At 48.2% G+C, this 25,021-nt stretch overlaps 1 protein-coding gene across 2 annotated transcripts in view; it reads right to left on the bottom strand.

The window, feature by feature from the left end:
- Window positions 1-23,375, bottom strand: part of UBA6 (ubiquitin like modifier activating enzyme 6) — a 42,301-nt gene extending 18,926 nt beyond the window's left edge. Inside the window, exons 1-13 of one of the 2 annotated variants that reach the window (XM_076073036.1) lie at window positions 23,171-23,375; window positions 19,725-19,786; window positions 18,251-18,345; window positions 17,615-17,643; window positions 16,196-16,284; window positions 14,094-14,205; window positions 11,777-11,857; window positions 9,380-9,502; window positions 7,898-8,021; window positions 3,896-3,999; window positions 2,956-3,018; window positions 2,347-2,423; window positions 1,796-1,862 (exon numbers count right to left, since the gene is read on the bottom strand). In XM_076073036.1, the coding sequence (XP_075929151.1) occupies window positions 1,796-1,862; window positions 2,347-2,423; window positions 2,956-3,018; window positions 3,896-3,999; window positions 7,898-8,021; window positions 9,380-9,502; window positions 11,777-11,857; window positions 14,094-14,205; window positions 16,196-16,284; window positions 17,615-17,643; window positions 18,251-18,345; window positions 19,725-19,765 (1,005 nt within the window). In that variant the 5' untranslated portion in view covers window positions 19,766-19,786; window positions 23,171-23,375. Of the gene's footprint in view, window positions 1-1,795; window positions 1,863-2,346; window positions 2,424-2,955; window positions 3,019-3,895; window positions 4,000-7,897; window positions 8,022-9,379; window positions 9,503-11,776; window positions 11,858-14,093; window positions 14,206-16,195; window positions 16,285-17,614; window positions 17,644-18,250; window positions 18,346-19,724; window positions 19,787-22,571; window positions 22,679-23,170 lie in introns of those variants that run through there. The other variant, XM_032968518.2, reaches the window with a different exon arrangement.
- Between the last annotated feature and the right edge of the window lie 1,646 nt (window positions 23,376-25,021).

Below are 25,021 nucleotides of genomic sequence, written 5' to 3'. Positions count from 1 at the left end.
GCGGGTTTAACGACACTTCAATATTTACGCGATCGAACCCAAAAAAAGCTTTATTATGAATAATATTGGTCGCGAAAGCTGACTGCGTGCTAAACCGACCGTGAAAGGGAGTTTCTCCACTCGTGGCCGCCGCTCAGTTCCGCGAGCCACTGTCCTACAATTTATCTTTCAAGGACGCTGTGTTCCAGACTTACGGGAAGGGGAGGGGGGGGGGTCCAGGATAGGGCGTCCTCCCAATGAATGAGTCCTTATCGCAGGGAGGCCGGCACCATCGATAACGGGGACCGCCCAGAGCGTTCCCGGTGCTGTGTCCTAGTGCCAATCCCCCCTCTTTGACAATCTAATTCCGCGAGGCTGTTTCCCAGCGCGGGGTGCACGTGGGAGACCTTTGGTGCTAACACAAGCCCTCGTCCAAATCTCGAAAGCCATTGCAGGCACGGCGTCCGGTACGGAAATGTGCGTGGGACTCGCAAGCATGTTTTGCACACATTTAGATAGAGACGCCGAGGATTCCGTCTGACGGTTCTCAGCTGAACACTCCTCCAGACTCGATGCAGCCTTTGAACAGTGAGGGGATGGGTATGGTGGGTACATCCGTGTGATCGAGCCCTTCAGAGGTAAAGGTTGGTGGATCACGGGGATTTGTGAAACTCCAAAAGCTGCTGGGATATGAGGTGGCCAGGAGATGGCAGCACAGCGGTTTGGAGGCCAGTCCGTTCACACCTTTGGTTTTCTCTGGATACTCCAATTGCAAATTATAGTAAAAGATAAAAATGTACGGCAAACCCTCGCTTTATGCATGTTCACACAATACGTTTTTGCCATAACGTGGTTTTTCAATTGGTGAACACTTTTCACACAACGCGAAATACGCATCGTTACAACGATGAATGTTCACCGTTACAACGCTGAACGTGCACTGTTACAACGATGAACGCTCACCGTTACAATGCTGAACGTGCACCGTTACAACGATGAACGTGCACCGTTACAACGCTGAACGCGCACCGTTACAACGCTGAACGTGCACCGTTACAACGATGAACACGCACCATTACAACGATGAACGCTCACCGTTACAACGATGAACGCTCACCGTTACAACGACGAACGCGCACCGTTACAACGCGGTTCATGAGCGGTCGACGACAAACTACTTTCTTGAGCTGTGCAGCTGAGCAGTGCGGTACAGCACGCGGAACAGTAACGCGGCTGCGTACTCTCAGCTCTTTGTCCCACCAGCTCACTGAGTGTGCATCACATCGTAACTCGCCAAACTTTATCGCTACATGATTTATGTTTTCGCTTAGTGCGGCACTTCTCATGGAACGCATCTGCCGTGTTAAGCGAGGACTGACCTAAGAGCGCTTTGTTCATCTACTGCTGGACAAAGGCCTCCCCGTGCTGTATGGTCACACGGGGGTTGTGTGACCATACTGGGCCACGCTGGTCACAGCGAGTTGGTGCGGAGGTGGAAACCCACGACCGGTTCGAACATCGACCTCAGCTGATGTTACCGATGGCCGGGAATGGAACTCGGGTCGCCGAGTTCACGGCGCAATGGAATAGCCACTGCGTCACTGTCCCATAAAACTCCAAAAGACTTTGTAAAATGAAAGTGTCTAAGACATCCCACTGAAAAGGTCTTGAGGCTGAGTGCAACTTAAATGTGCGAATAAATGACATTATTTAGCTTCAGAAGGAGAGGCTGCGTGCTCTGTACACCGCTGCAATGAACCGCTCGTTGCGGTCACCCGGGGTTACCTTCCGGGTTCGAGTGAAGCTGATGCCCTACCTTGTCACAGAGACGTTCGCTCTCTGCTTCTGCCAAGCTGCACAGCTCCTTCACATCATCAGCGCACCTGTGAGCCACCCAGCCACAACACGAGCCCACACACACACCACATCCACATACACACACACACGTACACTCTTAAAAAGACTAAGCAATCCCCCACAGAGTCACGTGACTTTATAACGACTTGCGGGATTGACTGAAAACAATAAAGGAATACACTTGCTTTTAAATACATGAGTGAGCATGTGCACATGTGCGATAGTGCGTCTGCATGTTCGAGTGGGTGTACGAGTGTTATTCAGTACAAGTTCGCGAGAGTGCACTGGGCTTGTTTCGCCAGCGTGCTCTTGTGCGATTAGCTACGAGTGTGGACACAAGCGCGTGTACGTGAAGCAGAGCGCTGACCTTTAAATCACGCGCGGGGGTCACACGCAACGTGATGCAATACGCGTGGTCATTGTCACTTTGCAGTACCGTGGGCATATGTCTAATAGCGTTTAATGCAGCCCACATGCTGCTTTGCGAAGACACCGAGTGGGATTCCATACCCGGCTGTCGGCAATCTGCCATGCTGCTTCTCAAAGTGCTCCAAGGCCAACAGCGCCAAGTGAATCTGCAGAGGGGCCTGTAGGGACAGGGTGCAAGCAGTCGATGGCTCAAGTCGGTACACAGGACACTGTGGAAATATTCATGATTTTTCGTTTGGGTTGTCATTAAACAAATGCTGCTTGCTTGCGTTATCAATAAACTCGTGCAAAGGAAAATGTAAACATTTATCAGTTTCCCACGTATAAAAATGCATAGCGAAACAAATTCGAGTCCTCTGTGTGTCTTTGCATCTGCTGGAACGTACCACACGGTGACCGATGAGGCCTTCGGCAGGTGTCCTTACGACACGTGCCGCTGACCCCCATCGCACAGGAACGCCGCCGTGTGGTTTGAACGTTCGCGCGTGCCAACGGATTTAATCGTTACAAACATTAAATTGAACTCAATTCGTGATTACATGACTACTGGAATCGATCATCGATTGCAACAAAAGTTGACCAAAAGTTAGATCGTAGCTTAGCAACCTAATTTCTTTACTGTCCACAGTCAAGAGACTCGGGTGATGAACGGACTTTGCCTGGGTCGCCGTCTCGACAAGTGAAACTCACCTCTGGTTTGCTGTAGTCCACCACGAGACATGTAGGCTTCGCAAGCTGCTTTTCCAGCGATTCCTGCAATGGGCGATCGCATGCACAAGCAATGCACGCGCAGGACACACGCACTGGCCTTTTTTCATCACGCTCACGTGACCGAGGTTTAAAAGCCACACATCACCACTTAATTCGTAACATTATCAAGACGAACGCTGAAAAGAAAACACGACGTGGCTTTTTCAAACATACAATTGCAGCGCACTGGGTGTAAACACGCAGCCGGGGCTAAATCATCGTTTAGCAATATTCAAAGTCGTGGCCTTAAAAAATCTTCAAGACATAATATCCATCACTACAACTTAACAAGGGGGCAGTGCACACAGTGCGTTTTATATGTGGCTACATAACCAAATCATCCTGGATAGTGCTTGGGTGACCACCGTGCATAACAGGTGTTATAGGATACGGGGCTTTGCTATGGGCAGCAAAGGTTAGTACAGGAAAATCCATGGTTGTACTGTACTTAAAGGTTCCCACGTATATGGTTCCCACTTAACTTCATGTACACACACATGCGCCTACACACAAAGACAAAGATCCTCCATATAGCCTTAACAGACCGTTGGGGAAAGTGCTGTTCACGAGCACCTATGAAGGCCGGCACGGCACATGAGGGGGTGGGTGGCCAGCGCCACGCTTGGCCGCCTTTGTCTCCCAAGTAGCGATGTTTACACACCGCACCAGGTACTCATTTGACGCCGAGTCGACCTAGGGGAGGCCCAGAATGGGAACAGATAATCGTCAGTAGTGTTGGCCGTGAGCGGGAATCGAACTCGGGCCGCCGGGTTCGTAACGCAGCGTAGCGCTAACCTCTACACTACCGCTCCCCACCATCACCACTACATACGGCCACACGCACACACACAATTACACTCACACACAGACGGGTACTTACAAAGTGCACCATCTTGGGCACCTTGACCTGCTTGGCCATGCCGCCGTGCAGGTACGCGGGCAGGCTGGACGTGTCGCAGATGCTGAACATGTACGGGGAGAGCACTGCAACGCAGAGCGAGCAAGTCAGCGAGTGTCACGTGTCGCAGATGCTGAACATGTACGGGGAGAGCACTGCAACGCAGAGCGAGCAAGTCAGCGAGTGTCACGTGTCGCCAACCGCTCCTGCGGCCTTGCCGTCTCGTACAGCAACCATCACAGAACAAAGATCCCCCGTGTAGCCTTAACAGACTGTTGAGGCAAGTGCTGTTCGCGAGTAGCACCTATGAAGGCCGGCACGGCACACACGAGGGGGTGGGTGGCCAGCACCACACCCGCCCGCCCGTCTCCTGAGAGGCGATGTTTACACACCGCTACACCAGGTACTCGTTTGAGGCTGAGTCGACCTAGGGGATGCCCAGAACCGGTTCAGATAATCGTCACCGGTGTTGACCGTGAGCGGGACTCGAACCTGGGTGGCTGGGTTTGTAGCGCAGCGCTCTGACCGCGACACAAACATTCCCCACCATGACCACCACCACACCACAGAGGCAGAGCACACACGTGTGTGTTTGTGTGTCACTACTACATTCACATTGAAACTAAATTCTCTCTCTTCACTTCACACGTCGTAGGTTTGTGCAGCCAATGTTGTGATTCACAGTTAGACGTTTGGGTGAGGCATAATAATGACTTTTCAAGTGAAAAGTCAAGTAACCGCTAAAAAAATCGGTTTGTGAAAAACGTTCAACTCACCGGTGAGCTGAAACAAAAATAAATGGGACGTTCAATGCCTGTGTTTACATTTTGTTTGGCTATGTTGAGTGGTGAAGGGTCTTACAACACAAATTTGGCAAGATCATTACATGGCCCAACCAACGATGAATTACAAATTTCTCCCTCTCGCTTTTTACTTCTCCCAGGTATATTAAAATGAGCACTCGGGTGTACGTCTCCCGCAGAGATGGAGTGACGGAATCAGCTCACGTGAAGGTGCTACAAAGACGGGTGCATTGCAGGACCGTGATAAGCAACGAAGGCTTTGGCTGGCCTTCATCAGGCAGTGGAACTGCTCATGGTCGATGATGATGATGATGTTGCTGATCAAACCCTCCATCATAAGAAGAAGTTGCTGCTGCTGCTGCTGATGATATTATAATCGTGTTATCAGAATCATGACAAGAATACATATCCATTCCGAATCGTCAGAGAGAGCGGTGTACCACTTTGGGTCTGAGTGGATCCCCAGAGAAAGGCGTCACAGGATTAGTTTGTGAAGCTCTTTCACAGCGAGCCCGTTGCATCAACACGCCAGGGGCAAACCTCTTACATTGCCCTGCAAAATGTCCCTGACACGGCACTCGGTGTGAAGAGTTTCATTCCAATTTGTAGCATTAAGTACAAAATACAAACAACCTAAAAAACGAATTTAACATGTGTAGTCATTTTCTTAGTTTTTTCGGTAAAGTCACGTTGAAGAGAAACAACAAAATAACAAAATATATATAAAACAATAAAAATTCTCACGACGTTTCGACCATAACTCAAACGGTCATCATCAGGTGTGTCGGTTTGCATAAATTTATTTTGAAAACGGCATATTTATTTATTTATATAAAAAATAACGTTTGCGTCACGCGCAACGATTGGCTGTTTGCCAGGACTAGTCCATCTATTTTTTGAAAAGAGGAGGGGGGAGACGAAATTTGTTTTTATGTATGCTGTCTGAAAGCCACTGTAAGCGTGAACAATCAATCAAGAACTGAAATGATTTATCAAATCTTTCCAATGATTGCTAAGATAGAATCCATCTTCTCGGTTGAAATTGTCTCTGTGTTTGTATATGTGGATAGCCTCATGAACGAATCTCTCATGGAAGCCAGATGGCTTACAAAGAACCTCCGTCTTGGAAAAGTCAATGGCATGTGAGCCTACTGAATTAGAACAATGATCTGCTACGGCCGAGGTGTTGGTCCTACCGTGTTTAAGGTCTGCTTTATGTTCACGAATGCGGTCCGAGATATGGCGTTTGGTTTCTCCAATGTAACTACTACCACAGAGGCAACTTAGTTTGTAGACACCAGGGTATTGTATGTCCGGAATCACATCTTTTACAGACGGAACCAGATCACGGATTTTATGTAATGTGTTGAAACGGACCTGGATCTTGTGTTTATTCAAGATTTTGGAGATCTTTTTTTGTGATCCCAGCAATGTAGGGTAAAGTGATGGTTTTGAAAGGCTCCTCAAGAGGGTTCTTCTTCATGGTTTGAGTGATAGCTTTGCGGATTGTATAGTCGGAGTAACCATTAGCCCTAAGAGCTTGGTGTACGTACACCAAGCTCTTAGGGCTAATGGTTACTCCGACTATACAATCCGTAAAGCTATCACTCAAACCATGAAGAAGAACCCTCTTGAGGAGCCTTTCAAAACCATCACTTTACCCTACATTGCTGGGATCACAAAAAAGATCTCCAAAATCTTGAATAAACACAAGATCCAGGTCCGTTTCAACACATTACATAAAATCCGTGATCTGGTTCCGTCTGTAAAAGATGTGATTCCGGACATACAATACCCTGGTGTCTACAAACTAAGTTGCCTCTGTGGTAGTAGTTACATTGGAGAAACCAAACGCCATATCTCGGACCGCATTCGTGAACATAAAGCAGACCTTAAACACGGTAGGACCAACACCTCGGCCGTAGCAGATCATTGTTCTAATTCAGTAGGCTCACATGCCATTGACTTTTCCAAGACGGAGGTTCTTTGTAAGCCATCTGGCTTCCATGAGAGATTCGTTCATGAGGCTATCCACATATACAAACACAGAGACAATTTCAACCGAGAAGATGGATTCTATCTTAGCAATCATTGGAAAGATTTGATAAATCATTTCAGTTCTTGATTGATTGTTCACGCTTACAGTGGCTTTCAGACAGCATACATAAAAACAAATTTCGTCTCCCCCCTCCTCTTTTCAAAAAATAGATGGACTAGTCCTGGCAAACAGCCAATCGTTGCGCGTGACGCAAACGTTATTTTTTATATAAATAAATAAATATGCCGTTTTCAAAATAAATTTATGCAAACCGACACACCTGATGATGACCGTTTGAGTTATGGTCGAAACGTCGTGAGAATTTTTATTGTTTTATATATATTTTGTTATTTTGTTGTTTCTCTTCAACGTGACTTTACCGAAAAAACTAAGAATATGAATTACTGCAGTCACGAAAGCTTTAAATCAAAATTTATGTGTAGTCATTGTTGACCGGACTGACATGAACTTACTTCACTTGAGAACCCAGTTTAATCATGGGTGCGGGCTGCCTGGATTAAACTCTAGGATCTCAGCAGTGCCGGCTTGTAGCGTCCACTCAGAAGTAGCACTCGGAGCCACCTGGCCACCCCTCTGCCGTTACGATCACTTTAATTTTACAACGAACAACACTCAAGTGGGAAGTTGTCATCACTCGACAACAGGCGTATGTATCCGTGCGATTTTAACAGAGTTATAAATCGATGGCGTGGCAGTTAGCGTCCCATGATATCAGGCCACCTGAATTCAAATTCCAGCGATGGCTCACATCAGTGGCGAGTGATATCTGAAACCGGTTATCCCTTCAGCAAACCGCACTGACCAGCGGTTGTAAGCATCGTCAAGCAATCCCTGTAACTGACATGGCGAGGAGAGGCCTTGAGCCAGGAACAAAGGTCTGTACACCCCTGGTCATCTATTGAGGTCCCCTTGCATGATGGTAACGTTTTGCAGCATTGGGAGTACTGCTGGATGAGGGCCATGGGAGGTGTTTGGCCATTCTTCACCACGCTATATTAACCCGCACACCAAAAGGACAGGGGGTCATCATGATGTTGTAGAGAACTGGGTGCGTGCAGCATCACACGACCGCACGAGAGAAGGGCTGTTGATGTCTCCGTCCACAGGGGGCAGTCCTCGTACCTGTGACCGTGTGCGTGCAGCCGTTGAGAGAGGTCATCCCGTGAACCTCCTTAAATGTCAATCTGTCGCCGGTCTCGAGGCCGTGGGCACGGTTGTCCATCGTCACCACCACGCCCGGATTGGACTGCAGCACAGCAAGCGGATCAGACGCACCGCACCCACCCACAATCAAGGAGGCGGCAATGGTCGAAGCGTAGGTAATGAGTTGTAGTTTGATGTTATCCCAACCCCGTAACGCCTCGCTCGCTCTGCCAGCACACTTCACAGTCCTAGGCCATTTATCAAATCCTGACCAGCACCGTCGCCCACGTCACCCCCACTGCCCTCCATGACAAACCCCAAGAGCCCCCTTCATCCGTCTCCATCCGCCGCCGTTCACTTCACCCACACCGCCACAAAATAGCGCACCGCCCACTCACGCGGACAAGCTGCCGCCACACAACCTGGCGTTGCTGCAGGCGTTCATCGTTTGTTATGCCAAATACTGCCCTGCGCAGCTCCCCTTTGTGAAACCGTAATATTGATGCTATGCAATCACAGTTGAAGGTTATCATTAAAAAGTTCAACCTCAATTAGCACTGCGAAGTGTATTTAAAAACATACGTAGCGACGTTCCCAAACAACACAAAATACTCATTATCTTCTTCTTTGAAGCCTAAAGTCCCTTGATTGCATGGGGGCAGCTGGTCGGATTTGTGTGCATGTATGTATGTATGCTGAACTTCTTTCGCACCATACGTAGCCTACCGTGCTAATCGCAGGCGCGGGGGAAGGAAAACAAACTAAACACAAAAAGCAGCTCGAAATAACGAGTTTTCAATCCAGATTTAAAAGTGCAGAAGCGCATCTGAAAGCGCGCGATGCAGGGACCGTCTTTGTCCGATGGGCATTTCCTCCCTCCACGAATTTCTACTCCGTGCCTCTTCTCTCGTCACATCCACTGTCCCCGTATCTCGTACCACCGTATCCTCCCATCTCACCCTCGCTCTCCCTCTACTCATTCCGGTGGCATCTCTGTGCGAGTCCATGAGTCTCTATAGGGATTCATGTCTCTTTGTGAGTCTATGGATCTCTATGTGAATCTCTAGGTTTCTGTGTGAGTATGCATCTTATTTGTCTCTTCTCAACACACGCCCAGAACTCATATGTCTCGTCTCCCTTACAGCTTCTCAAGAATATCTGTAATCTCTTCCAAAGTTCCAAGTTCTTCATTATCATGAATTGTTACGTGCTCACAAAAAATACATACGAGGGATCAATCTACGTCTTCAGCCACCTGTGACACATATCAGTGAGCAGGAGTTCTGGAAGGCCCGAGGCCTAATGGCACGTGGGGCCCCCTTATTTATTAGCAACCAAAAATCAGCCCTGGTCTGAGGCCCCTCTTATGTGTGGGGTTATTTGCCCCCTTTGCAACACCCCCCCCCCCTCCCGTCCCTCTGAGCGGCCGTGTCGGTGTGACACCACGGGGCGGAGACTGACCTGCGAGATGCTCTGGATGAAGAATTCCTTGGGCGCCTCCCCAGTTGGGTCCAAAACCTCAAAACGCTCACCAAAGTCGCAGAAGGTGCGGCAGAATACGCCCCGCACGTCCGTGCTGATAAACTACGGCCGGCCCGCAAACAAAAAAACAATCGCGAAGCAACACGCTCAGCCCACCGGGCGTTCTCTCCAAACTTTCTCTCCGATACCGGTTCGGAGCGTCGCCGAGTCTGGGCGACGACGCAGCACGCTCTGCGTCACCGTCTCAGACGGACACGTCATTACGGCTTTTTTTATTTTCGTGCTCCGGGATGGGATGACCCGTTCACCCTTTCACAATCTTCTTCAAGCATTGTTGGTACCAGCAAGCAAGCATCTGACACAATTAATAAATTAGAGTTGACTCTCACTTTTACAATACATGTGTGTATATGTACAGTAGAACCTGGGAGATCCAACGCCCCAGAACTCGAACAATTCGGTGATCGAACAAAATTTTCTACCATTTTTTTGTCCCGGACATCGAACAAAAATTCGGAGGTCGAACAATTTGAAATAACCTGTGTGGGCCGAGACACGTAGCCAGGGCGACCGAGACACGTAACCAGGGCGACCGAGACGCATAACCAGGGCGACCGAGACGCGTAGCCAGGGCGACCGAGACGCGTAACCAGGGCGACCGAGACGCGTAACCAGGGCGACCGAGACGCGTAACCAGGGCGACCGAGACGCGTAACCAGGGCGACCGAGACGCGTAACCAGGGCGACCGAGACGTGTAACCAGGGCGACTGAGACGCGTAACCAGGGCGACCGAGACGTGTAACCAGGGCGACCGAGACGCGTAACCAGGGCGACCGAGACGCGTAACCAGGCCGACTGAGACGCGTAACCAGGGCGACCGAGACGCATAACCAAGGCGACCGAGACGCGTAACCACGGCGACCGAGATGCGTAACCAGGGCGACCGAGACAAAGGCGAATGACCCAGTTTACGCGTAGCTCTCGCCCAGTGCAGACCCGCAAAACATCGTTGCATAGTTAGTGCTAGAAAAAAGGCAAATAAAAGAAAGAACCCCAGAAGGGCAGTTACTCAACGTGTTTATGGAGGGGGACTCCCCTCCCAAGCAACACTGACACCTCCTCCCCTCCTAACCGCCTTCCACTCGAGCCATCCATTCTCCTTACTACAGGTAAAGTGAAGTTCAATGTCCATTTAATTAATTAATTATAACTGTGTTTCTTGCTTTCTGTATGCTTTTATGTACTGTACTGTATTTTAAAATTGTTAACTTTGTGTAAAAATGGCCCATAATAGGAGCATCCTTGGGTGGGGAACCAATTAATGCTATTTCCATTCATTCTTATGGGGAAAATGTATTCGGTGTTCGAACAAATCGGTGTTCAAATACGGTTTTGGAACGAATTAAGTTCCATCTCCGAGGTACCACTGTATAGCTATGTAAAATCGTTCAATTAATAATTGATAAAAAAAAATGTCACCGAATATTTTCTGGGTCTCTCCCGATAGAGACTGGAGCAGGCAAGTGACAGCCATAGCGAGCGGTATACTGGATGTAGTGTGCCAGGTGCGGAAATATGTTCATTATCGTTGTAATATTTTTTCATTTGTATAATGCCCTGAATGCAGTACATCTTGAGATACATCAAAACAGACCTGGTTCAAATAAAGATTATTTCTGATTCTTATACATTTTATATGATTGGTCTATTGGAAGCGTTCAGGCTCATGTAAAACTGGCAGCCACTATAGTCTCAACAGGCAGCACATGGGCCCAAAACAGCCTCAACGATTCTTGTCTTCAATCACAACCCTGAATCGTGATAATACATCAAACCATGAAGGGCACATGAGGATGAGTTGTAATGTGCTGTTTTGTCAAAGACAATTATTTAAGCTCACCATGTAAGTTATCAAACTAAAGCAAACTGTGCTTCATTTTACCAGATAAGGCCCACTGAGCTACACAGCTCTTTTTTTCAGACGTGACCTGGCCACAAATTATAGTTCAACGAAGTGGCTTATCATCATGTGGAAAAATATAGCAGCCAAAGAGAAATCCACGCGACCACGGACAGAACATGCCAACTCCAAATACACAGGTGCCAGGAGGAGTCGGGATCGAATCCACGACGTCCTGTATACCAGGCGAGGTAGTAAACATCTCACCACCGTGGCGCCCCAAAAAGGTAACTTGTGCTCGGAAATGGGAGATTGTTTTTGTTATTGCTGCCCAAAAAAGTAACACGGCGATGCATCGCTCGCTCTGCGTCAAAAAGGTAACGTGACCGCACGGATGGAACGGGATGGAATCCAGGCAAAACCTAACGGCCGCGAGCTCTATCGCGACGAGCGATTGCGTGCAGGCACCTCGTACCTTAATGGGGGGCTCCTGGGAGTGACAAAACGAGTCCAGCTTGCACTGCAGCGCGAGGGGGCAATCCGTCATGACCACGCACTGAGAGGAGGGGAGAGGAGAGGGTGGTAGGCATCACGCGAGACGGGAAAGCGGCGAACGCGACGGCTGCTGCGTTAATTACCCACAAGGCCACGAGGGTGGCTTATATGCTAACAACTGATAACGTATCGTGCGTCAAGATCATTGTGCCGTCAATTTTGCTCAGTTTCGTTACATCTTTGATTATTTTAAAGCGTTTTAAAGATATATTCTTAGCTCTTTCGGTAAAGTCACGCTGAAGGGAAACAATAAAATAATAAAATATATATAAAACAATAAAAATTCTCACGACGTTTTGACCATAACACAAACGGTCATCATCAGGTGTGAAAAACCAACGGCAAACAACATTTGAAAGAAGTGGCGGTCCGCATTTATTTATTTTCGAACGGTGTTTGCATTTATTTATTAAAAAAACGTTAGCACCACGGGCAGCGATTTGGCAGTTTGTTTAGAAGGACGAGTCCATCTATGTTCTGAAAAGAGGAGGGGGGAGACGAAAAATTAAAGTATGCTGTCTGAAAGCCACCGTAAGCGTGAACAATCAATTAAGACCTGAAATGGTTTATCAAATCCTTCCAATGATTTCTAAGCCAGAATCCATCTTCCTGGTTGAAATTGTCTCTGTGCTTGTATATGTGGATAGCCTCATGAACGAATCTCTCATGGTAGCCAGATGGCTGACAAAGAACCTCTGTCTTGGAGAAGTCAATGTCATGTGAGCCTACTGAATTATAACAGTGATCTGCCACGGCCGAGGTGTTGGTCCTACCGTGTTTAAGGTCTGCTTTGACACCTGTATATTTGCAGTTTGCGTGTTCTCCCCGTGGTCGCATGAATTTTTCTCCAGGTCCTCAAGTTTAACCCTCCACATTTAGAATCAACGTGCGTTGAGAGTTTTTTGGCAGAAATAAATTTGCACATGATAAGCCACTTTGTTGAGTTAACATATGCGGCCAGGTTGCTTCTGAAAAATTGCTGGAAAGCTCAGTGGGCTCTTACCCGGTAAAATAAAAAGTTTATTAGTTTAGAACGCTGATCAGCAAAACACGAGCGCACGTATCGCTTGTGTTTTACTGAGAGCCGTGAACGAGTGCCAAATCACGTCACGCCCCACTCTTTAATAATATATAATAACATTATATATTAGGGCTTCAAAAACATTAATTATCCCGCATCTGCTAAACATAACGGTGTTATGTAACCATCGCCAAGAGTCTTGAATGTGCACTATCCAGTCTGCACTATGCTAAGTCTGCTTGTATCAACCTCCAACTCACAAAATAATAATGTCGGGCTGCTTCTCAGCTGTGCAATGCTGGAAAATAATATCAAAAAAATATATGACACGTCAATTTCTAATGAGAATAAAATGTAGGAAATTCCATGATGAAGCTTACGAACGACGACTTTGAACCCACAATAATACTTAACAGCAAAAACGATTTTAAAGATTTTTGACATGCTTTCCAACTAAAGTAGAATATGCATGAACACTGTCCATCGCTCGTCTATAAAAGGGAGCATGATAAACCCTCACCAAGATGATCTAATAGCAACTAAACTTTGGCATTAAGTCATCTTGCTAGTCAGGACTTACTCTATGGATAACCAACAAAATGTATTTAAAGGGCTGCCCAAGACATTCCGAGGAGCTCCAGCGCTCGAAGGATTGGTCCTGCCTGGCCAGGATATGTGCCCCTTCCCTCCCAACCACGTCACACGTCACGTGCCATGGGACATCTTCTCGTTGTGCGGCTTGATAGGCGATGTGATTATTGGCAATTAAATACCCTTTGAGGACAGACTCGCGTTGGAAAGCATTACAGAATCCATGCGTTAGCATGGTTTTTATCAATCGGTTTACTTTTATTTTCTTCTTCTTTGGTTCTTTCGGTAAAGTCACGTAGAATGAGAATAAAAGAATAAAATAACACAATAAAATTCTCACGTTTCGGCCACAACGCAAGCGGCCGTCTTCAGGTGAAAGGTACACAACTGTCAGGACGACAGGGACGACAGTTCTGTACCTTTCACCTGAAGACGGCCGCTTGCGTTGTGGCCGAAACGTCGTGAGAATTTTATTGTCATTTTATTATTTTATTCTCATTCTACGTGACTTTACCGAAAGAACCAAAGAAGATGAATCCTTGCAGTCACGAAAGCTTTAAATCGAAATTTTGTTTTCTTATGAAACCCGTTTTTCTGAGCCGTTTGCGAACGCCGATGCTGTTACCTGGTACTCTTTGAGGAACACAAGGTCGGTGTCATAGTTCAGAGGATGGGTTGACGAGCTCACACTCACGTACGGATTCAGCTCCTTCAAGCGCTCAACAGATGCCACGGCCCTGTCCGACACACATCATCACAAATCAACAACAAAGCGTGGCCAAAGCCTTGCTGTGTACGTGGCACGGGGAGTCTGCATGACGGCTCGGCTCGCATAAAACACAAATGCTCCACAAATTAAAGAATATCATCATCAACAACTGGCCAAGCCATACTGTTAAGGGGTCTTCCATTGAGTTCAGGGATTCGACTGGACAAACACCCACATGGCACGCTTTTTAACACAATTGCAATATACATTGAGGGAAAAAAGTATTTGATCCCCTGGTGATTTTGTACGTTTGCCCACTGACAAAGAAATGATCAGTCTATAATTTTAATGGTAGGTTTATTTGAACAGTGAGAGACAGAATAACAAAATCTAGAAAAACGCATGTCAAAAATGTAATAAATTGATTTGCATTTTAATGAGGGAAATAAGTATTTGACCCCCTCTCAATCAGAACGATTTCTGGCTCCCAGGTGTCTTTTATACAGGTAACAAGCTGAGATTAGGAGCACACTCTTAAAGGGAGTGCTCCTAATCTCAGCTTGTTACCTGTATAAAAGACACCTGTCCACAGAAGCAATCAATCAATCAGATTCCAAACTCTCCACCATGACTAAAACCAAAGAGCTCTCCAAGGATGTCAGGGACAAGATTGTAGACCTACACAAGGCTGGAATGGGCTACAAGACCATTGCCAAGCAGCTTGGTGAGAAGGTGACAACAGTTGGTGAGATTATTCCCAAATGGAAGAAACACAAAAAAACTGTCAATCTCCCTCGGCCTGGGGCTCCATGCAAGATCTCACCTCGTGGAGTTGCAATGATCATGAGAACGGTGAGGAATCAGCCCAGAACTACACGGGAGGATCTTGTCAATGATCTCAAGGCAGCTGGGACCATAGTCACCAAGAAAACAATTGGTAACACACTACGCCGTGAAGGACTGAAATCCTGCAGAGCCCGCAAGGTCCCCCTGCTCAAGAAAAAACATATACATGCCCGTCTGAAGTTTGCCAATGAACATCTGAATAATTCAGAGGACAACTGGGTGAAAGTGTTGTGGTCAGATGAGACCAAAATAGAGCTTTTTGGCATCAACTCAACTCGCCGTGTTTGGAGGAGGAATGCTGCCTATGACCCCAAGAACACTATCCCCACCGTCAAACATGGAGGTGGAAACATTATGCTTTGGGGGTGTTTTTCTGCTAAGGGGACAGGACAACTTCACTGCATCAAAGGGACGATGGACGGGGCCATGTACCATCAAATCTTGGGTGAGAACCTCCTTCCCTCAGCCAGGGCATTGGAAATGAGTCGTGGATGGGTATTCCAGCATGACAATGATCCAAAACACATGGCCAAGGCAACAAAGGAGTGGCTCAAGAAGAAGCACATTAAGGTCATGGAGTGGCCTAGCCAGTCTCCAGACCTTAATCCCATAGAAAATCTGTGGAGGGAGCTGAAAGTTCGAGTTGCCAAACGTCAGCCTCGAAACCTTAATGACTTGGACAAAATCCCTCCTGAGATGTGTGCAAACCTGGTGGCCAACTACAAGAAACGTCTGACCTCTGTGGTTGCCAACAAGGGTTTTGCCACCAAGTACTAAGTCATGTTTTGCAGAGGGTCAAATACTTATTTCCCTCATTAAAATGCAAATCAATTTATAACATTTTTGACATGCGTTTTTCTGGATTTTGTTGTTGTTATTCTGTCTCTCACTGTTCAAATAAACCTACCATTAAAATTATAGACTGATCATTTCTTTGTCAGTGGGCAAACGTACAAAATCAGCAGGGGATCAAATACTTTTTTCCCTCACTGTATGCTACCTAACAATATTGCATAAGAACGATCTAAATCAAGACGTTGATGTTGGTCAACCGTGTGGTATAGGTTTTTTATGGTTGGTTAAAGGGTTTTGTGGTTTTGAGGCGTACAGACCGATGAACACATCCCCAGGCACAGCCAATAAGCAGGCAACTGAATCCCTTAAAACGTCACCTGTTCCGCCCAACATCATCTTCTCTGAGAAAGAACTGTGTTCCGAGGTCCGCGATGGTGGCCAGTCTCGTGTCGTGCACATTCAGCAACTGGCCGGACAGCGTGAAAAGGAGGTCGTTAGTGCAGCAATAAAACCAATTACAGCAGCATGCAGGTACACACTTAAGACAACCTTCACTCAGTGGGAAAGATCAATGGTTCTCCTTTGCTGCCCCCATAGGCTGGCGTTCCCTTACCCCAGACATCAAATTCAACCCTGATGAAGCTTGGAGAGCTGAATGGAGTTCAAAAGAACTCGCAAACACTGCTTGTGAAAGACCCAACAGAGAAGATCCCTGGGTTTAATGTTCCACAAAGCTCGTGATCCACCCTAAACCGCATCCACTGCACAACCCATGGCAGTAGATGCGGATACCTGATGCACAAATGAAACATTTTAAACTCTCCAGCAGTGTGCGACTGTGGTCATCCAGAACATACCGTACAATGTATAACGACGCAAATCCCCGATCCACAAATACGTTAGGACAGGGGTCCCCAAACCCCGGGCCGCGGACCGGTATCGGTCCGTGGCCTGTTAGGAACCGGGCCGCACAGCAGGTGAGCCGTGGGCGAGCGAGCGAAGCTTCATCTGTATTTACAGCTGCTCCCCATCACTCGCATTACCGCCTGAGCTCCGCCTCGTGTCAGATAAGCGGCGGCATTAGATTCTCATAGGAGCGCGAACCCTACCGTAAACTGCACATGCGAGGGATCTAGGTTGTGCGCTCCTTATGAGAAGAAGTCAGAATCCGACACTTATTTTAGTCCGCGCGTGGCCCGCCCATTCTTTTATTATTTACCACTTCCGTCCGCGCCTCTTTCCCGCACTGCGCACTTGTCTCAGTCACAGTGTTGGTAAGCCCACAAGCTAACCCTTAGTAGCCACAATAAGTCAAAAACAAACGTCGCTGGAGAGCTTCTTTGAAAAAGGGGGAAAGACCCAATGATGAACATCCCCCCCCCCCCCCGGGTCCGTGAAAAAAATGTCTTTCACGAAGCCAGTCCCTGATGCCAAAAAGGCTGGGGACCGCTGCGTTAGGAGACCTCACAGCGATGATAACACACTCCGCTACTGCTCCTGATGCGGTTATCTGGCTGGACCACCTGAAAGTGAAATTGTAGTTGTTGCTCTGCATCGACATCAGCGGCCGTACGACAACAACAAGAAGACCCCCAGACGTTTGTGACGTCGACACTCTGCCCCTTTTCCAGTCCCGGTGCAAGACTTTCTTTCCTCAACCCGTAACTGACTACCTCTCTTTACGAATTCATTCTGCCCACCTTTTCTGTACACTGTCCCTTGATGCGGTCACATTTGGACGATGTGTAAAGCAACATTTGTATTGTATCGTATGGCAGAGTAATTGATGCGATTACCTTCACACCGGCCAACACAATATTCTTGGCTGCAGGAAAACAAAATTACAGTCAATTAGCAAATTGCCATTCGTCGGTTTTCTGGTCAAAACATCGGTGCAAACACAATATTAACAAGTGCATAACTGGTTCTTGGTTGTAGACATGTCGAGGAAGAAACAACCAAAACACCCAAATAGCTTTTTTCTTGTAGCCTCGTGCCTACGCTGTACGTTCCAGGCTGTCTGATATGAATATTTGTTCATTAAAAAGCCACTACAGTCATGTGCTGGCACTCAATTACAGCATTCTAGTGATGTCACTGCACTGATGCATTAAAACGTACGAGAGCCAAGTTGCAGAGATGTCACCGGAGCGCCACAACGGAAGGCCTATTCGTAAATTAATGTCTCGGTAATGACGGAGCCTGTGTCAGGGGCAATCCAGACACACAGCCTGCGTGCATATTGACAAGAGGTGTTGAATGTGTTTTTTTCAGGATGCGTCTTCCGTTCGTCAATTTAGCGAAGACGCTAGGCTCACACGAATCGTTTAGCGGGGCGCCGCACGCCGCGGACGAACGGCGCCGTCGTTCCATTCTGAGAGCAGCGGAAAACTCGTGCGGAACGAACGTGCGTCGTGACGGGGAACACCCACCGATCTCGACGCCGAGCCCGCCCAGCCCGCTCAGGAACACACTGGAGCGTGCCATCTGCCGCATCGCATCGTCGTCCAGCACATAGCGCTGCCGGCTGCGGTCGCACACAATCACATCACACCATTACATCACTAGAATCACACACGGAGTCATGAACGTGACCGGCCCGGTGCAAGGGCGGGGGGGGGGGGGGTTCCCCAGTGGTGTTTTGTGTTTTTAACCCTTTCCCATTCTGATGACGTACACGTACGTCATTGTACACGTACGTTATTTGAACGGAAACAAAATAACAAATAACTCTTTCAGTACCGAGGCTCCCACAACGCCATGCAGGAGGGCGTGTGGCAGTTTGGCAGCAGCTATGATAGGTCGTGTCGCTATGTGGTGAGAAAAATGTCTTTAAGAACAACGACGCAGCGCCTCTCTAAATAAAATTAACGCTGAACTGCTCGCGCATTCTGAGATTCAGCGGTGAACGGGACACCCCACCCTGCAACTTGCAGACAGCGTTAACAAGCGATGTTGTTTGTTAGAGAACTCAAGAGCATATGGACACTAAAGGAATGCGCCTTCTCCACGTGTTGTGATTGCCCTGTGAAAGTTTAGGACTTAAGCTGTGGTTACTTTCTCCCGCCAATCTCCTTACACCGATATTTTGTAAAGTTGCTGCTTCTGTGAACTTACAAATAAGAGGTGTCTTTAATAGTCACTTCAAAAAGAATCAAAGTGATTCCCTGCTCGAATGAGCAGTGCGGCGGTGCACATCTCCCAATTACAGCCCTGAGCCCGTGATGGAAATTCCACATTCATATGGCAGGTGTGGGTTCATGTCCCACAACGTGATACTAACTTTACAGACCGAAGAGAGATGATGGGCTGAGGCAACCTACAATAATGATTTCAACTCGAAAAAAACTTCCGAACATCATCATCCATGATCTATCCACTGATAAATGATGGGCCTCGCCATACTGATCGCACATCGCGTAACGCAAAGTCAGTGTAGCTTTTCCATCTTCACAGTTATTTTAATATTTTCAATCGATATATTTTTTTTTATTAAAGCCTTAGTTTGTGAGAACTTGAATGAATGAATATATTACCACTGAATAACATGCATTTTTATGGTTTGCAAATTCCAGGCATTATGGTATTAGTTTCTGTTCTACAATCTGATTGACAGCATGTATGTGGTCCATAATAGACATTTGAAACCAGCTGTGCAAGTGGTTGATGCTTTGTAACCAAAAAAGGCCCAGTCAGCAAAAATAGAGAGCTTCCTTTCCTCCGAGTGACAGGATTAAAATCACCTCCATTTCTATGATTTTTAATTAGGCTGTAATTTTACACTAATATTTATCTCATTCGTACACACTGGTTTTATCCGTTTAACATGACAAGTGTAAAGTACCCATACGAGTCACAACAAAGCGAGGTTTGCGCGCTCAGCGATTTGCTACGTGCTGAGCTCACCTGTACAAAGAATCATCGATATCCATGTTGGCGGCATCCATCACTGATCCTCTTGATCGCACCTACACGGGTAGACACGGCACCAAAACAGCAAGTGCCAACAAATCAAAATGAAAGGCATTCAGTCCCATGGTGGACCTGTCGTCTGTTGACATTACCTAATTTATATTTGTAGAGCACCTTCACCCAAGGTGCTTGGCGTAGCTTACAAAACGATGACAGAATGAAATGATCAAGTCGGCAGGGGTGCAACAAAGCGTGGGGAATGAGTGACAGTGATAGAGGGGCGCTTAGGGAATCACGAAAGGCTAGGGGAGGGGCGGGAAGGAGTGGAGGGGCGAGGGGAGGATGGGCAAGAGAGAAGATGTGAGCTTTAAGAGGGGAAGGGAAGGAAGTTAAGGAGGGGAACTGCTCACGTGGACACTGCCCAGCAGCAAGAAACGGCCACCTCCCGTCGGTGCTACGGAATTCTGAGGCTCGGCAATGGAGGAGCGGGGATTCTTGGCCGGAGCTTCAATTGCATCACCTTGTTGCTGCAACAGCCTCTCCAGTTCTCCCTTAATGAGGACCGTCAACACAGCTTTCATTCACGCTACCAAGGCCTGCGCCTTTGCTATTAACGGCAATGCACCATTATTTTTCCGCTTTCCAACTCAGGTTGGAAGCAGTAATGCATGAGCTCTGTCCATTTGCCAGTCTGTAACGGGGCGGGGGAGAGCACGATAACTCCCGTGACGACGATCTAAGACGAATGACGCTTGAGTATAAAGTGGGACAAAGGCTTGTCCACAACTTGGAGAATAAGCCAGCGCCAAAACGCTCCAACTCCGCGTCCGCACCGGTGACCAAGGGACCAAGCATCACCCCTCCCTCTCCCGATGGCATCACTGCGTGTGACGCCACCTCACGACACCGTGCTCCGTGCAACGTCACCACCTCGTCATGCGCCTTGTAGGCGGTTACCATCATTATCGCTCTCGTTAACTACCTCCGAGGGGAAACACGTGGGACTTTATTTCAGCTGGTGAAGCCCGCCGAGAGCTAAGCGGCTCTGTTACAACGACGACCACGGCCCCGAGACGGCATCCATGGATATGCACGATTTTTCTTCCTCGTCCCAGTCACGCACCCTTACCAGAGAGTGCAGGATGCCAACGTGCTTAACCTCGCGATAACAGGTCCCTGCAGGGTGGGCTGGTAGGAACATTGGAATTTTTACACCCAACAGCACGAGATTTCACTTCGTTAAAGTATTGAAAGGGGACAGACGGACGGACACATTAATCTATTGCAGGCTGGTACACTCAGTTTACAAAATCGTTCCTACCAGTAACAGTGACTAATCTGTAAAGAATGCGCGTCACTTCCCCTCCAGTGAAGAATTAAGTTTTTGTGCAAGGATAAATCACGCTGCAGAGGTCACGGTCTTGGCACTTCCTACTGTACATCAGAGTGCACACCTGTGCAGACACCGGTCTGTGCCCTGCAGGTACGAACTGCACGGGGAGTCTTGCTTGACCTCGGGAGTGATTACAATGGTAACGGGCACGATATGTAACCAGGCTCATCTCTGGTTTATGGTCAAGCACGTCATCTTTGTTTTTTTACAAATACCGTATATAAAATCAAATAACAGTATACAAAACCGAAATAAATAGAGGATGCGCATCATCTGGTTGAACTAGCCATGGACAAATACACCGAAGAATGCGGCTCTTTATAATTAGACATAAACCCTGAAACCTCAGGGATGCTGAGAGACTCGTGCATTAACTATGAACACATTAATCTCGTGCGTGCCTTGCTCTGGGCTCAAGCATCAAGGTTGAAAATGGACCGCGATTATTCCGTGGCTATTTCCGAATCAAGAACTTCGTGCGGTAAAGGCGGTGTTAAAAGTTGTGTTGTAGAATTGTGGCCATATCGAGAGATTATACGGCTCCATAGATCTCTGTGACGGCTATGTAGATGCAACCTCTATATATATAGAGCAGACGTTTCTTAATAAATTTAAATCACCATACATCAGACAGCTATTTGTGCATCTCTGCGACAAGTTATGATGAACGTTTATTGATGTCTATGGATCTCTCCGATTCACAAATCGAATGTCTAGGAATCGATAAATAGCAACCTCTATGCGTCTCATTTTCTCCATGAGTCTGTAGTAATATCCGCGAGCATCTGAGTATCCGTGAATCTCTATGCATACATGTTCATCTCTGTGATTAACACGGGGTATTGTAATACGCGGCCTCTTGTTAATCCACTGCTGGATGAAGGCCTAACTGACCATACTTAACCACAATTGGTCAATACTAAGTTGGTGAAGAGGGGACCCCCCCCCCCATTCAGATATCTCTCACCAATCTGTCAATCTCTACAAGTCACACGGATCTCCGCGGGCCTGAACGAGACTCTAATAACCTCGATGAATGTTCCGAGTGTCGATAAATAACGCGCGCACCTCCACAAGCGTACATTGGGAGTCTCTGTGAATCGCCAGTCTCTCTGGATCACGCCGACGCCCGGCGATACTCAGATTCCTCACGGATCTCTCGAGTCTCGACGAATCTGGCAGACTTCTGCGAGTCTCCACACACACACCCACACACACACCCCGGCCGAGTATCTCTACGAACCGCGGCGACTGCCTCCCAAGTCTCCACGGCTCGCTCGGGATCCCGCGCGAGCCTCAAGCGAAGCCGACCCACGCGAAACCGACCCGCAGCCTCGTCCGACAACGAGCGACAGCTGCGACTGCGCTCACGACGGACACCACAACGGCAGCAGCAGCAACAACAACAGCAACAACAACAATAATAAACAAGAGAAACAAACACGGACCGAAACCACCGCAACTCGGCTCCCCAAGGCCGCGTCTCGCTTCCTGGTCGGAGCGCCGGACGGTGGCCGCGAGGGGTCACGCGACGTCAGCTGGGCCACCGACTCAGGCGCGCGACCATTCAAAAATAAATAAACAAAGACCAAAAAAAACGCGTTTCGTTTTAATGCGGCCTGGTCGAGGCAGGAGCCTTTCCCGGCGTCTGCCGCTGCGTAAAGGCGCGGCGCTGCAATCGTCTCGCTCGCCACGGCGCTGACGGAAGCGAGGTTGAGCCTAGAGCGGTTAGCGCGGTCGCCTACGTACGGCGCGAAAGAAGTTCGGCATAGTACGGTGCATACATACGAGCGAGTGTTAGTGTGTGAGTGTGTGTGCTGGCTGGCTGGCCCCACTAAATCGGTGTGATTTTGTTCGCTTTACTCTTCGGTTCTCTCGGTGAAGTCGCGTAGAAAGAGAAAATAATAAATAAAATAATAGCATAACGACGTTTCGATTGCAACACAAGCAATCGTCATCAGGTGCAAATGAAAGAGAAAGCTAGTAAACTTAGAAATATAATGCAATGCAACAGAGAGTCGGCTAACATAACAGTCAACAACCCTACCTGGTTGATTACGTTCTTCCAAAGATTGTTAAATTTGAGAGAGAGACAAAACACAGACACGGAGACAGACAGACAGACACACAAGCTGAGAGAGATAACAGAGACACACAGAGAGAGATACACAGAGACACAGAGAGAGACACACAGGCACACAGAGAAACAACGCCTCTGTGTCGAGGCCTTAGAGAAATTAGCATGTCAATTAGAGATTTGGAGCTTTCGTGACTGCAGGAAATAATAGAGCGACAACACGATGGCACAGAGAGAAAACACACTTAAACAAACTTAGCAAAATTTGGAAATGTAATGCAATGCAATACAGAAAGTCGGTCAACACACAACGAATAGCCTGGTTGATTATGTTCTTCCAAAGATTGCTAAATTTAAGTGTGAAATTTGAGAGAGAGACAAGACACAGACATGGAGACACAGACACACAAGCAGAGACAGACAACACAGACACACATAGAGAAAACAAACTTAAAACCTCCCGGTAGAGGTGGTTCACACTTGATTTGGAGCTTTCGTCACTGCAGGAATTACTCTTTGGTTTTTTCCTTTGTTTGGCTTTTGTCAAATTTGATGACCCCAAGGTCACTCTCGCACGTGGGAGCCCCCCAGTAAACATGCCACGTCGGGCCCAACGTTGATTGATTCACATTGGGCCAACCTGGGCCCAACCGTTGATCCACATTGGGCCAACCTGAACCCAACCGTTGATTCACGTTGGGCCAACCTGGGCCCAACCGTTGATTCACGTTGGGCCAACCTGGGCCCAACCGTTGATTCATGTTGGGCCAACCTGGGCCCAACCGTTGATTCACGTTGGGCCAACCTGGGCCCAACCGTTGATTCACGTTGGGCCAACCTGGGCCCAACCGTTGATTCACGTTGGGCCAACCTGGGCCCAACCGTTGATTCATGTTGGGCCAACCTGGGCCCAACCGTTGATTCACGTTGGGCCAACCTGGGCCCAACCGTTGATTCACGTTGGGCCAACCTGGGCCCAACCGTTGATTCACGTTGGCCCAACCTGGGCCCAACCGTTGATTCACGTTGGGCCAACCTGGGCCCAACCGTTGATTCACGTTGGGCCAACCTGGGCCCAACCGTTGGTTCACGTTGGGCCAACCTGGGCCCAACCGTTGATCCACGTTGGGCCAACCTGGGCCCAACCGTTGGTTCACGTTGGGCCAACCTGGGCCCAACCGTTGGTTCACGTTGAGCCAACCTGGGCCCAACCTTTGATTCACGTTGGGCCAACCTGGGCCCAACCGTTGATTCACGTTGGGCCAACCTGGGCCCAACCGTTGATTCACGTTGGGCCAACCTGGGCCCAACCGTTGATTCACGTTGGGCCAACCTGGGCCCAACCGTTGGTTCACGTTAAGCCAACCTGGGCCCAACCGTTGATTCACGTTGGGCCAACTTGGGCCCAACTGTTGGTTCACGTTGGGCCAACCTGGGCCCAACCGTTGATTCACGTTGGGCCAACCTGGGCCCAACCGTTGATTCACGTTGGGCCAACCTGGGCCCAATCGTTGATTCACGTTGGGCCAACCTGGGCCCAACCGTTGGTTTACGTTGGGCCAACCTGGGCCCAACCGTTGGTTCACGTTGGGCCAACTTGGGCCCAACCGTTGGTTCACGTTGGGCCAACCTGGGCCCAACCATTGAATCACGTTGGGCCAACCTGGGCCCAACCGTTGATTCACGTTGGGCCAACCTGGGCCCAACCGTTGATTCACGTTGGGCCAACCTGGGCCCAACCGTTGGTTTACGTTGGGCCAACCTGGGCCCAACCGTTGGTTCACGTTTGGCCAACTTGGGCCCAACCGTTGGTTCACATTG

The sequence above is a fragment of the Petromyzon marinus genome, chromosome 40, assembly GCF_048934315.1.
Source record: "Petromyzon marinus isolate PM22_M1 ecotype Great Lakes invasive population chromosome 40, UKy_Petmar_22M1.pri1.0, whole genome shotgun sequence".
Lineage (NCBI taxonomy): Eukaryota > Metazoa > Chordata > Hyperoartia > Petromyzontiformes > Petromyzontidae > Petromyzon > Petromyzon marinus.
The sequence above is the reverse complement of the archived record's forward strand: the minus strand, read 5'-3'. Positions and strand labels throughout refer to the sequence as shown.